This window comes from Schistocerca americana, chromosome 8 (genome assembly GCF_021461395.2).
Source record: "Schistocerca americana isolate TAMUIC-IGC-003095 chromosome 8, iqSchAmer2.1, whole genome shotgun sequence".
In the NCBI taxonomy this organism is placed as follows: domain Eukaryota; kingdom Metazoa; phylum Arthropoda; class Insecta; order Orthoptera; family Acrididae; genus Schistocerca; species Schistocerca americana.
In genome coordinates, this window is record NC_060126.1 from 450,492,353 (window position 1) to 450,507,608 (window position 15,256).

The window sequence follows — 15,256 nt, forward strand, 5'->3', positions numbered from 1 at the left end:
CTTTCGACCTTGCTACGCTTAGCCTTCCGTCGTCCCTAGCTGATATTATAGGAGCCTAGGTGATGACCCAACACCGATCCACAGCAAGTGCGTGAAAAATGATCACCAATAATTATTAACATTCCCAGCACAAGAATAAGAAAGTTTTATATGTTTGTGTTATTTGTAGTAATAATATGTAATTAATAAGGAGTGATACTATCGAAATACTGCTATTAACATAACAATATAATTGGCTAAATAACTGGCCAGCTAGAGGAAAAAAGTTCAATTAAAAATGGTGATGACCCTCGCACATTCGGGCACCACATGTCCCAGAGACAGCTGTGGACGAAGCACCTGCCTCTGCGTCCTCCAAACCACCTGTCGCATCAACATCAGAGCTGTTGATTTTTATCGGCGCGGGCGGAACTCCAGTACTGACCGGAAAAGTAGGAGCTCATTCGTTGCCCCATTTTTCCCCTTGTGCATTCTGTTACTGTCTGGATCACATTTCTGTACAATCTAGGAGACTGGAGACATGCCATCGGTCTTTCGAAAGAATGTCATTCACAGTTACGAAGACAGCAAGAGAAATAAATACGAAAACTATCGCACTATCAGCTTAACAGGTATGCTTTCCAAGTTGATAACAATAATACAAAGAAAACTGAGGACCCGTTAGGGAGCTTTCAGTTTGGTTTTAGAAAAGCGAAAGACACTAGAGAGGCAGATTTATCGTTGCGCTTTACGAAGGAGGCAAAAAGAAGAAGAAGAGGACTCTGTCATAGGATTTTTTCGACCTAGAAAAGGCGTGCGTCAACGTAAATGATGCAGTTCTCAGAAAGATGGGTACTACACAATACATTCAAGAAGCAAGAGGAAGCAAAAATAATGGAAAACCAAGACAGAAGTGCTCTGATTGAAAAGGGCGTAAGAGAGGATTGTTCACCCTGTGCATCGAAGAAGCAATGCGATGAAAATAAAATAAATCTTCTGTAGTGGAGTTTAAAATTCAGGATGAAAGGATATCAGTGATAATATTGCTGCGAATGAAGAAGACGTACAGGACAGGTTGAATGGAGTGAACAGTTCACTGAACACAGATTGCGCGTTGAGAGTAACCAGAGAACGACGTAAGTGATGAAGAGAAGCAGAAATGAAATTAGCTATACCGTAAATATCAGAATTGGGGACCACAAAGTAGGCGAAATGAACGAATTTTGCTACCTTAGAAGCAAAATATGTGTGAAAAGAACGAAGGAACAAAGCAAGTATTGATATATCAAAAAAATAATTCCAGTGATGCTCGAGGGAGCAGTAGAGGGCAAAAACTGTAGGGAAAATTGGAGATTTAAATATATCCAACAAATAACTGAGGGTATGTGTTACTAGTAGACGAAGACTATGATTCTTGACCTACGCTGCTACTAGCAGGACATAACTGTTACACACATCGTTTTCAGGCTCGCTGGAATTTCCTAGTTAGTCACGTTGAACTGAAGACTTCTGAATGTTGCTCAACTAAATCCTGTTCTACGTTGAATTTCTGCCATTTGTTTGGCTGTTACTATATGAATGTTGTGAGCAAAGTATTTGTACTCGCTGACGATTTCTATACATAGTAAAAATCAGCTGTAGCGTATAGTGTGCGTTAATTTCTCTGGCACAAAAAAGTGCGAAGCTGTCACGTACCGAAGGACTGCCTCCCAAAGCAGAGTTTTACTACGCTTGGAGCCACAGGAGATTGTATGTTGAGAGTACAAATATTGTGCCCGAACTCGGGCGTGGCTTGGAGGATGTAGATCGAATTTCTCCTGGCCGACGAGCGAGTATGCAATGGCCGCTGCGTCGCTTTCCGCGTTCAAGTGCTGGCCGGCGCCACAGCCGTAAAGGGAAAAAATATTCGCTGACCTCATCCGGTTACCGTGATAGATGCGAGCCGCGTGGGGCCAGGGACGCGGAATATTTTATTAATTGGAAGCGACGACTATTTATCGCCGTGACAGCGGAGGTGCGCCTCGCCAGCGCTCAGTATACCTACTGTGTGTGTGTGTGTGTGTGTGTGTGTGTGTGTGTGTGTGTGTGCAGGTCGCGAGGCGTGGGACCGATATCTTACAGCGCTCGCGGGGGGATTACGGGGCAAAAACGTGAGTTATCTCCCGTCCCGACAGAAATAAGCGAGGCGGATTGGTCGTCTAATCCAAAGCACCTTGCCAGGAAAAAAAAGAGCAGCGGAAGAAAGGGGGAACTGACTAATGTTGGCGCATATTTTTCGTACACCTGCTCAGGAGTTTATCCTACACAGAGACACGTAAAATAGAGGTGAGTGAGAACACCACTACCTTCCACTCGCGCAGGAAGAGATATTTATTGATGGTGATTAATGACAAAGAGTCATCGGGTACTCTTGGGGTCTGGGAAAATCGGCAACCCTCGAGCGCTTCAAATATCTCGTGCAGAGAAGTAGCATGTTATACTTGGGTTTGTCGCAGATGATCCATACCTTCCCTTGTTGCAATATTTTATCTTGCGTTGCGTCATAATTTATATAAGACTAGAGTTTTGCAACACCAGCTCTGATATCCTTATAACTTCTTCACTGTAGCATAATCACTGTCTAATACTTACTATTGTTCCACCTCATCGATATTCCTTTTTATAGGCTTCAAACTGCTCGTCTGAACAAATTGATTTTTTTTTTCTGGCGTTAATAAATATAGGATGTTTCAAAGTCTTTCTATCAAATGTCTAGGGATGACAGGTCACGTAATGGGGAACAAATGTTACGAGAGACAGAATGTTTGCTGATGCTTCCTGGCGACACAAGGCGTCCTTGCGTATTGCTTATGCCCCTGGGGGGGCATAAGGGTGTAGACCCTCTGCGGCAAGTATATGCCTTGCGTGTTGCCTATAATCCAGTCATCAGCTACACACGAAAGGGGATAGCCCAGAAAAATTGAAGTTCCTCATTTACTTTTAAAATATCTTTCACCACTCAGAGACACTCACTCGTACGGTTTTCTAACTGAAAACCACTCTATAAATTTACTGGGTTAGGTAGTATGCTAGTTCGGTGAAATCTCTTCCTTCCAGTAAATACTAAAGGACGTCTAGCGTCGCCGGGAAGCATCAGCAAACATTTTGTCTCTAACAGAAGTTGCTCCCCACGACATGGTCTATCAACCCTAGATGTGTGATGCAAAGACTTTCTAATACCTGTATACATACGGCCTGACAAGAAAAACGAAGCACCCAGAAGGGAGGAGGAAACGAAATGAAGCTTCACGAGTTGAGAGGGTATGTGATCTTATATCAGTGACTACAAAGAACTTTGCATTATCAGCCACTTACCAGTATGCTCCTACACCCTCTACGGCCTGGATGCATGCATCAGTTCGCCTCTCTGAGCTTATGGATACACGTTCCATATGTGAACGAGCACTGTCCTCCTATAAAATGGCAGCACAATACTGTCGCATGAGAGGTAATACAGGGTGTCTTTAACGTACCGTTGTGCCGTCAGACTTCTCTTAATCGCTACCAGCCATCGCCTAAAGAAGTCATACGCGATGGCTCCTCACACATGACGCCAGGAATAACAACGATGTGCCCCTCCACAACATCAGAAAATCTGGATCCCTCCGCAGGTCGCCGCCATACTGTCCGACGACGGTCTTCTGAGGTCGTGCAGAAAGCGATTCATCACTAAACACAAAGCGAGCCGTTCATCAGCAGTCCATGCTTCCCGGCTCTCCCTCCCCCAAGCAGTCCAACATCGGCCTACTGTCACATCCTAACGCCTCATAAATCTGGATATTGCACAGTTCGACCAACTGGTCAAATGGAGACCCACAACGAGGCCTCTTTCAGACTCTTGTCAGCTGCTGATAACGCTGTCTCAGAGGTGCACGCGGCATCTGCGGGTCCTTTACAGTGATTACTTAACATCAAACACCTTATATACCCTTTATACCCCTTACACACCCTACGAGGCTCGTTGAAAACACTAAACACGGACAACACTAATTCACTAGTGGACGTTCTATTTGTTACTGAGAATTAAAAGTCTTAATTTACATACACGCCGGCAGTGTGTATGTGCGCGAAAGCAGATTGACATCCGACGTCTTCTGGGTGCTTCACTTTTTCTGTCAGGGTGAACTTGAAACTCCACCGACAAATTTTCAGTGTTGGTAGTATGGACCAAGACAAGAAAAATGTCTGGTAAAAATGAGCTCTAAAATGTATACTTTATGAGCTATGATCACTTATTCATCTTCGCTACTGTTAAACACACCTCTTCTACTGGACAAGTCCTCATACTCTTAAGATACGCATTTTAGAGCCCATGTTTACTGAGCTCTGAAAGTCTATAAGTATATATCTCTTCTCAGAAATGATAGGAACACCAAAAATGCCACAGAAGCGCAGTGTTAAAACAAGTGTAGCGATCTGACGACGCGGCTGTCTACGATACTAGTAACAGCAGGAGGAACATTTGATTTTTAGGGAGGGCAGCTACCAGCGTATCCCCTACGTCCAATTCAAGTTCTGATCAATTAGTTTTATATATTTCCTTTACCCTGTGCTGTGTTGTTATTGATGATTATACAGCTTGTCTTATACGAAATTGAACAACCTGTGTTTTAGATGAAGTACCATTTACAGAGGAATAATTAATAATACTTCTTGAATACTTTACTTATGGTACCTTCTCTTGTTGCAGCTCTGTTGAGCTCGATTATGATGCTTGCTCCTCAGCAAAGATCTGCTTTATCAGTGTAAGATGGAAGGTCATTTATAAGGGGGGCGTTCAGTAAGTAATGCAACTCAAATTTTTTCTCGGCCAATTTCGGTTAAAAAAAATGCTAAATTTGTTGTAGGACATCTTGGAATATTCCCGCTTTAGCCCCTACAGTTTCATGTAGTTCCTATAGCTGGTGGCGCTATACGTAGCCTTTAAAATGGCGCATGTAACGGAGGCGCGTCCACGCAGAGAGCTGTCACTGAATTTCGTTTGGCGGAAAAATAGAGCATTGCAGATATTCATAGTCGCTTGCAGAATCTCTACGGGGACCTGGCAGTGAACAAAAGCACGATGAGTCGTTGCGTGAGGCGTCTGTTGTCATCGCAAGGTCGCACAAATCTGCCCGATCTTCCGCGTGCCGCCTGGCAGCCCAAAGCTGTGACTCCTGCAATGTTGGAACGTGCGGACACTCACTCGAGTTGACTGATGGATCACAATCAAACACCTCGCTACTCGACAGTACGTCTCTGCTGATAGCGGTGGCGCACTTGTCCACCAGTCGGGGTATGCAAAGGTGTGTGTCTGTTGGATTCCTCGACTTCCGACTTCCATCTGTTTGGCCCAGTGAAGGATGCACTCTGCGGGAAGCAGAGCGTGGATGATTGGGAGGTTATTGATGCAGCAAGACGTTGGCCCTGACCTCGACCAGTAGAGTGGTACCATGCGGGCATACAGACCCTCTCAGTAACGTGGCAAAAGGCTGTCGCATTGGACCGAGATTATGTTGAAAAATAAGGGTTTGTAGCCAGAAGAGTAGGGAATATCATGGTGTATTGGAATCCTGAATAAAACGAATCCGCTTTCAGAAAAAAAAATGTGTGGCATTACTTACTGAATGCCCCTTGTATGAGAAAAGAACGATAGTGATTACATATGGAACTTCAATAATAATTTGTCCCCACTAAGAAAAAGGTACGTCATGAGGACTGGATGAGCTGTCTAACGTAGCCCTTTGTTTCATATCAGTTCAGTGCGAAGGGAACCATTTACTCGTTATACCCTTCGAAAGCTACAACGTTTTGTCCAAAGGAGTGTTGTAATCTGCTCAGTCACATGGCGTAAACATCGACAAACATCACCGTAGTTGAAATCTTGTCATTTTGATAATTTCAGTGAAATTGTTGATCGCACCTTTAATGAAGAGACCTTTTAATGAAGAGACCTTTCTGGACTCCAAACTGTGACTGACTCAGACTCTTATATTCACAGACATGCTCCATCATTCTTAAATACTATCAATTTTCCACAACCTTTGAGAAGGAAGTTAATAGTGAAATAGGTCGGTCGTTGTCTTCTTGTGGAGAATTTGTACTCCCAGGTTATAAAATGTACACCGTGTTCTAAAGCTTCGACGTGACAAATGAGGGCGCAGTGTCTCTGAACTCGTCGCTCTAGGACGGATTAGCGTGTCGACGCACTCACCTTTCTTGGGGATCAGCGACTTGAGCAGCAGGACGGCGTTGTCGTCGCACGCCCAGGCGTGCATCTTGCGGTAGGAGTCGCGGCCCTTCTCGGTGAGCTTGTCCCACGGCTTGGGCTTGCTCAGCAGCTCGGAGACGGTGCCCTGCGACAGCCCGAGCACGTACTTGGCGAACAGCCGCTGCCCGATGTTGTTCACGGACAGCAGCTCGCGCACCCGCCGAGAGATGTGCAGCGTATCCAGGTTTTGCGTCGCGTACTTGTCCATGTTGTAGCGTAGCATCTCCTGCACAGAGCGGACAATCGGTGCTTGCCTTAGCAGTCCTCCTCACACTCTACAGCTACTTTGTTTTGCCTCTTCCTTTCAAGTCCATCTAGCTTCAAATGGCAGCTAATTAGCTTACCACCTAAAACAACAATAATGTCTGACTTTGTTTCTGAATGCACGTTTTACCTCATTATAAATGCCCGTCCTTCGAAACCAAAACTCTCCTCTTTCCCGAAGTCCGTCAATGTGACAGTCCAACTGTTAATCCTTTGAGCCCTAATAGTTTCTGTCTGAAGCCACCATCTGATTCAACTTTTTTAAGTACCAGTGCCTTTCGCGTAAAACCACCAATGCTATTGCGAGACAGAGATTTCTAGTGGCACACCTGAGATACTTCTACGAAAAGAAGGAAGGAAGATTGAGTTTAACGTCCCCTCGACAATGAGATCATCAGAGACGGAGCACAGGCTCGGATTGTGTCAAGGATGGGAAAGGCACTCCTACGAATGTAATATATTTTAGCAGTCACTTAACAGCGTTTAAAGCAACAGTCGGCGCCGAGATTTAGCTACGTGCTTGTAGAAGATTGTGACATGCGTGTCTTTTCTTTTTTTTTAATAGAGAATTTGAGTTTGTACTACTGCTTTTATTAGTAGTATGGAAATGAAACCAGGAATGTAATTTGTTTTAGGCGTTATATGTTCATGGAAGTTTCGAGACGTGGTATTTTGCCTAGTAAAAATGCGAATTTGCTTCACATGAAAAATACAAATTTGCTTCACACGAAACGATTGGTGGTCGAAAACTGCGTGTTCTAGTGGTTCCGAAATGAAACCACCTCCTCAAAACAACAGACTGTTTACCTTTTGCCATTTTACTCTCATATTCGTTGCTTACTACGATCGTAAGAATAATTTTGTAAAAAAATTTACATATTTTACATTTTAAAGCGCAACCACCTCTTTAAAACAACTGTTTACTTTTTGCCAGTTCCTTCTTGTATTCGTTGCTTACTATGATAATAAAGGTTAATAATGTGATAAAACTTTAAAATTATATTTTTTCATATTGTTAGGCTGGAAGGGTTAAGAACTGGAACAGCGCTGCAACAATCCTTGTTGAGTTGGTAGAAATGTATTACAATGCACCGCCATTCGAGGCAGTGGTTATGTGGCGCATGAGCTTATAACGGAAATCTTCTGACGAGGTTGTGAAGGTCGTCGAGACGATGCGTAGCAGGAGACTGGACGCAGGGGTGTCTTTCCTCCACGACAACGCACCAGCTCATTCTGCACACGACGTAGTCAAACATACTGCTTCTTCGAGATATCACATTCTCTCGATATGTAGCCCAGTGACCCCTTCCCCTTAAATTGGTTCAAATGGCTCTGAGCACTGTGGGACTTAACTTCTAAGGCCATCAACCCCCTAGAACTTAGAACTACTTAAACCTAACTAACCTAAGGACATCACACACATCCATGCCCGAGGCAGGATTCGAACCTGCGACCGCAGCAGTCGCGCGGTTCCTGACTGAGCGCCTAGAACCGCTAGACCACCGCGGCCCGCCCCCTTCCCCTTCATGCGGATGAGAAATCATTGCGTGGCAGTCATTTCCAGAATGACGACGAGATGGGACGTATCCTAAACACCCAAAACGCAGACTTTTGCAACCAACAACTTTGCGAAGCCATCCGTCATTCGGAAAAATGTGTCGCATTGAAGAGTGAATATGTGAGAAGGACTAACAGCGTAACCAAGTTTTTACTGTCGCGCCCCGACTTTTTCGATGTGATAATGGACTATGACACCACATAAAACCGTGCTGGGACTCACCTGCAAGCGCGCCTCCATGGGGTCCCCCTTGGGGATGAGCGACTCGCCGAGCCGGGCCACGCCGCCGACGGGCGAGTCGTCGGTGAAGCGGAACGGGCTGCGCGGGTCGTCGAAGCGGAAGGGGCTCTTCATGCTGGCCTCGTCCGCTGGGCTGCGGAAGTACATGGGGGCGGCGGAGGAGGGAGGCAGCGTCGGCGTACTCGTGGGCGGCGGCGGAATCACCTGCGACCGACACCGCTCCACCGTCATTCGCTAGCGGACAATCCCTAACTATTTCTTTAATCAATTACTTCCTATGAGAAGACTGTAGGTGTTGACAACTACGGATATAACGAAAAGTGATACGCAGTTCGAACGCTAAATGCATGCTATCTTCAAGGACAGGGTACCGCTAAGTGGTAAACATTGTCCTACACATGAAGGGTGCCTGCAGCACTGATACAAAGAATCGAATTTTTATATACGGCTCCACAAAGCGCTAATGTTAATGCAGGTTACGTAGAGGATGTTAGTGGTACATACCAGTCCCGGATTGCTGGTGACGGCGTCTGTCGCGGCGGGTCCGCTGCTGTCCGGCGGCGTACGTGGGCTGCCGTTCAGTAGCTGCTGTTGCTGCTGCTGCTGCTGGTGGTGGTGGTGATGGTGGTGGTGGTGGCCGGCGTGGTGGTGGAGACCTGGGTGGTCCAGTGGTGCCGATAGCGGGCTGGCTATGGCGGGCGTCGTATTCACTAGCGACGCGGACGCCGACGCCGGGGATGCGCCGGCCGATGACGCGGCGGCCGAGCCGGCGGACGAGGACGACGACGACGACGACGACGACGGAGCCGGTGGCGTCCGCGCGACCGGCGACGGCGCGCCCGAGCCGCCACCCTGAGACGGAGGCTGCGGCGTCGACTGCTGCTGCTGCAGGGGATCTGGGGGCGAGCGAACTGACGTCAGAGAGGGTTGCTGGTTCGAGGCCGGCGGCTGCATGTGCTCGGGGGCCGACACCTGCGGCTGCTGGGGCTGGCCCGGGGGCGCGGGGGGCACGCCCGGGTGGCCCACCGGGTGCCCCTGGCTGAGGATGGTGCGCTCCAGGGACCGCCTCCAGTTGGCCACGATCTCCTCTCCGAGGAACGAGCCGAACGTCTCCACGTTCTGCAGCGGCGGCGGGAACAGCATGGCGGCCGCTGCAGCCGCCGCCGCAGCTGACGGGGAAGACGACGAAGCCGCCGCCGCGGCCGCCGCCGCAGCTGCCGCCGCGGCCGCCGACGTGGCCGAGGGGGCGGAAGAGTGCGGGGCAGGGGTCTGCGGCGCCGAAGACGGCGTCTGCGGGGGCGGCGGAGGCTGTTGCTGTGGCAGCGCGGAGGGTGCGGAGGAGGCGGAGGAGGAGGACGGGGTGGACGGAGGCTGCGGTGGGGGCGGCGCCTGCTGGACTCCGGGGGCGGAGGACAGCGGGTCCAGAGGGTGCGGGACGGGCGGAGGCGGGCCGAGCGCCGGCGGCTCGCCCAGGTGGTGCAAGTGCGGGGGCGGCACCGCTGTGGAGGCGGACGCGGGCGGCAGGGACCCGTGGTGCAGGTGCTGCGCGCCGCCCAGGGGCGTGGGGGCGGTGGCGGGCGCGCCCAGCAGCCCTGCAAACACACGGGGAATGCCGCTTTTGTCTCGCTGTGATTCTTGTATTCTGACGCTCTCCGAATATCTTCCAGGAAAGGAATGGACACCCCCCCCCCCCAGCCCATTTTGCGACGGACGTAAAATATGAAACCGTCTTTCATCTTTGCAACTGTGTAACACACAAATTTGCTGTTCGACTTTATGCCGAGGTTGCTACGACATTCTAATCATATTTTATTTAAATCAGAGGGAGGAACTCACGACAGCACATGTTTTATTCGCATTCGAATGATGTTTGTTGGCCTACATTACCTTGCTTTCTACGCACTGAGGTTCACGTGATTCGAGTTAAACGTTGTTGTAATATTAGACTATTAACAGAAGCTTAAGGAGACGATTTAAATGATCTAATTTTTTGAAAAAAGTATTGAAGTGAGTAGATTTTTCGACTAGACGAACTTGTATGAAGGGCGATCGCATGATGCTTCCCTTCAATGGAGGTACTGAAACGGTTCAACGCCATAGTGCCGTTGGTGTGGTTGAGGACCACATGACCAAGTTACAGCTGTTTCAACAATATCTATTCGCTCAAATACAATACCATACAAGTATTTTAAAAACTGACTTATTAGGCCTAGTGTGATAGTACAGAATTATCATACCGTCCTATTAAAAAACTAAGCTGATCCCACACTTCAGCCCGCATCTCGTGGTCGTGCGGTAGCGTTCTCGCTTCCCACGCCCGGGTTCCCGGGTTCGATTCCCGGCGGGGTCAGGGATTTTCTCTGCCTCGTGATGGCTGGGTGTTGTGTGATGTCCTTAGGTTAGTTAGGTTTAAGTAGTTCTAAGTTCTAGGGGACTGATGACCATAGATGTTAAGTCCCATAGTGCTCAGAGCCATTTGAGCCATTTGAGCCCACACTTCAGGAAAAAAACACATTTTTCCTCTGCAGCTCGTGCTTAATTCATCGGAGGCACTGTAAAACTATAATGCTGTGATTCTCCTTTTGTATGATGTTGTTAGAAGGTGACGTCAATAGACAGTGTCAGCTTACCGTGGTAATACTACCGGACAAAATTTTTATCGTTCGTGAGCTACGGCTATTTATACCTGTTGTTTGCCAATATCTATGGCAATCACAGATTAATGGAAACTAAAAAAAAGCAGATGTTTTCTGACATCATTTATTACAATACCAAAACGTAGGTAACTGCTTGAAAATTGGATGCACCCAGAGTATTCTGCACTCTGAACAGGCACTGGATGTAACCACCCATATCTCACGTAGTTGTCGGTAACCACAACTGAAACGTTGCAGTTACACACACTTACAAGCCCCAGATTTATAAACGGAAAATTCTGCGCATTATCAGAACTTCATAATGGTATAAATTTTGTTAATGTTATCTGGTAGCTACAAATGAAATTATTTCAATGTTAATTACCGTCGTATATTTATGTTTAGCCGCTTTTTTTACGCCTGTTTCTTAGTTATAGCTTCTATGAGGCGATATATTTATATAGCACACTGAATCAGTTTTACGAAGTTAGCCTGATAAGTGGTTACAGAAACAAATTAACTAGACGCCAGTTTTATGAAGCTGCCATACTTTTCAACTTTTACTTGTGGGAGGAGTTAAAAAGGCAATCAAGCTGACTTCCTCTGAAGAGTAAACATGTATATTAAAGATAACTGTTAATGATAAAGAAAAATAAACATACATTTTTTCTACTACGGTTGGTTTTCATGCGTGGTTAATGTCTGTTCGACTTTGGCGCATGCACTGAAGCCAGGCAGGTTGTCCGGAATGCCAGAATAGCGACAGATTTTTTATTAAAAAAAAAGGGGGGAATATATCGGAAAAGGTTTATTAGCAGAACACAACAATCACAGCGAAACAAAAATTAGGAAGGACACAGAAGAAGGACGGGCAGCTACAGGGGTTATCGATTTTCTTTATACTCAGAGGGTACAACGATACACATCTAAAACAGATCGTGCATTAGGCAGGCAACGGCTGAGATACACACAGGAAAAAGAAATGCGAATTAGAAGCTGAAGCTGCTAATGCTAAGCATAGCGCTCTGGCACCGTCACAATTGGTGTTGAACACAGAGGCGAAAGCAAATTCTGTACATCGATATGCATACTATTTTTGGAGCAAGTCTAGGAACGATGCCAAATTTATTGCAAATTGTCGCACACAGGAAGCTAATTACGAATTTAGTACTTTTAGCTGAGAAGACTAAAATACTGTAAATATATCTACATATATAGCGCACATGCCATTGCACAGTGTATAACGGAGATTATTTTAGTCTAATACTATCCACTCTGTGCTTTTGCATTTTTGTACGGAGTGGGACGAGAAAATACTGTTTCTGTGTGTCCCTATGCCTCCAAGTCTTTCTTCTTTTCTTGTTCCTTAGCCACAAGAAATAATGAAGGCAGCAGACTCGGTCCATGGTCTGCCTCGATACCAGTTCACTGAATTTCGTGACAATAAATTCGCCTTCCGACAGTTGCCATTTTAACGTATCAATCAATGCAGTTATACCCGTACTTTAGTATAGTCTGAACGGAATTATTCTGAGTGTAGCAGCGTATCTCTCGATTCTTTCTATTTCTGTTGACAGAAGTAATGATGAGTCCAAACAGTGGAGCAGCGTTCTAGAACAGGTCGCAATACTTGGTTGTATGTGACGTTCTCAACAGATACATTAACACGTTGACAACAACGGTCTCGTCCTGGCTGGATCTTTATCTTGAATTTTATAAATATTGTATACCACTCACGTGCGTCACAGTACATTTAGCATTCACATGCAGCAACGGAAGCAACGAAACGTTAATATTTGATGAATGGTTCAAAATATCGAAAGAAGGTTGCAACAGGTGAAGAGGAGATATAGCAGTTTCTTTGTTGTACAACTTAGTATTTCCTTAAATGCAACACTTTGCAGCTACGATAATTTTCCTCCGACATTTCTCAGTAATGCCAACTCCTAGGAAACATACGTCGTAATATTTTACCTAACTCGATTATATTTAATATGCGCCCTCTCGGGCGTCTGCGGGCGGAGGTGACTGCCTCTTGTCGACAGGATGCAGAGTGAAGCAATTTCAGGCGGAAGCTCCACCTTTTTTCTGTATGGTGTGCCTACCGGTATGTGGGATGTTTGCTGCCGTGTGAATGTAATCGCCACTGTGGCACAATGCCCACGTCCGGGAAGTGATCTGTCACTTTTTATGAGTTGATCGTCACACTTCTCGAATGTAGAGTTTGTTGCGCCCGTGAGTGCAACTAACGTGTCAGAGGACCTTTTTTTTAAGTGATGGTCTTTTTTGGAGCAAAAATATTCGTCCTAGAGCGCTCATTCGATAAACAATGCTTAGCTATGTAGATACGAAGAGTATTTCTCTTCAAGTAAGAATCGTTTCACATCTAACATTACCACCCAGTTAGGTCTTAAGGCAACGCAGAGCAGCGATACGCACGCAATAAAATGTAATACTCAAAATACTTTTTTTTTTTTACAAGACCTCGTTAATACATGATTTAGACTTCCTTAGGAATCTCCCAACTAGTCTGAGTTTAACATTTCCTATCTCAGATTCCTGGTTATTAGCGCAGAGTACACCTATTGCGTGCTACGGTATCCGTGAGCTTCGTTTCTGAGCACAAGACGACCATTGTGCACAGAAGCGTTGTCAGAAATTTCGAAGACAGGTAGTCGTTCCGTAAATACCTCTACACCACAGAATGCAATTCAAAAATCACGAGTTTCCTTGGGAAATATTCATCGTCCTCATTTTCGCCCTATGCTAGTATTCTGCTGGATATGAGAAGACGATTTCTCCCGCTTTCACAGGTGTTCCCGTGCCTGCTTTCCATTTCAGTCCTGAAGTACTTACACCGCCTAGCCCTTCTGCTGTTCTTGCTCTAGCCCCTCCCCGCGAATGCCCGTGACGGCGACCGAGAGGCTGCAGCGGTAGCTGTTACTCCAGCGCGCGCGCGCACATCTGTCCAGCCACCCACCTGCGGACTCCGGTGTCTTGGCCTCCGCCTGCAGGGCCGTCGCAGCCGCCTTGCTCCTCTCCAGGAGCAGAAGCTCCAGCGGCTTGTCTCCAGACAGTGGCAGCTCCATCGCCCGCAGCAGACTGAAAACAGCAACACACTTTAGACATGCCCACTGACTCCGGGTAGGCATACCTGTATGATGGGCAGTGATAAGGCTTTAAGGCTCGAAAGAATAAATTTACATAATTTTCTGTTTGTACGTGTACGTCCTGGTGCACACTGAAATCCCCACGCCACTGTACCACAGTAAGCAGCTAGAGGAACCAAAACAAAATTAGGCAGTCAGTCTCCACTTTGGCAACTGCCTGTGCCATTTTCCTTTGGTTCCTCTAACAGCGTGTTACGGTACTGTGGTGAGGAGATTTCAACGTGTACCAGAACTGCAGACATGTACCGGAAAATAAACCCACGATTGTATTATATAACTCTATTTTTTCGAGGTGATGATTAAAACATTATGACTACTACTCGTGCCGCACAGTTAACAGCACAGAACGCGGATAAGGTACCACCACGAAACAAATACAGGGTTATTCAAAAAGTTCGCAAAGCTCTCTTTAGACTACTTGTAATTCACTAGGCTTGGCTATCCGTAGAAGACAGCAAAAGGAATCTATATTTCATAAAATAAAAATTAACTAAACGAGATGTATATTTTTAAACAGCCCTGCATTATAAAACAATTTCATTTACAGTCACAACTGCAAACAAATTCTCCAGCTATAATAGTTTTTGCTGTCTTCTGGTAGCCAATCCTAGTGTGACTTTTGATTCTTCTGGGAACATTGTCTTCACTAATCTTCAGCAGCTGAACATCTCACCAGAAGCTGCAAGTACAGCTGCGAAAGACTACTGGAGACGAGGAGCCGTAAGACTGTCCTGGTAACATACTCAAGTCATGATCTGAACGAGGAGAAAATCAATACCCTGGGAAATGAAGCACTAGTATTACAATATCGCCAAGAACTGCCATCTTCACTGTGAAATTCATGACATTCTCGAAGCCTATGTCTTTCATTAAATGCTCTAATGGTTATAAATTCTTATGGAAATAGGCTGCGTCTGTCACTCTCTTAGATGTCCGTTTCTGGAGTAATAGTTTAGTGTAAAGCAATATCTCTGACGCGCATAGTATCTGCTGCACGAAGTTATTAATCAGAAAAAAAAGAGGAAGTTACAGCTAGCATTTCGTAGACATCGAGGTCTGTAGCGGCGAAGTATTTGTTCGTATTAGATAAGTGCAGGGGTAAGAGATCGACGTGGCTTTA

At 46.2% G+C, this 15,256-nt stretch overlaps 1 protein-coding gene across 1 annotated transcript in view; it reads right to left on the reverse strand.

Annotated features, from left to right (window-relative positions):
* The window catches only part of LOC124545916 (homeobox protein cut), a 167,350-nt gene that overhangs the window by 45,684 nt on the left and 106,410 nt on the right, over nucleotides 1-15,256 (reverse strand). Inside the window, exons 3-6 of the mRNA XM_047124877.1 lie at nucleotides 13,947-14,068; nucleotides 8,835-9,922; nucleotides 8,313-8,534; nucleotides 6,212-6,494 (exon numbers count right to left, since the gene is read on the reverse strand). Coding sequence (XP_046980833.1) covers nucleotides 6,212-6,494; nucleotides 8,313-8,534; nucleotides 8,835-9,922; nucleotides 13,947-14,068 — 1,715 coding nt within the window. The remainder of the gene's footprint in view (nucleotides 1-6,211; nucleotides 6,495-8,312; nucleotides 8,535-8,834; nucleotides 9,923-13,946; nucleotides 14,069-15,256) is intronic.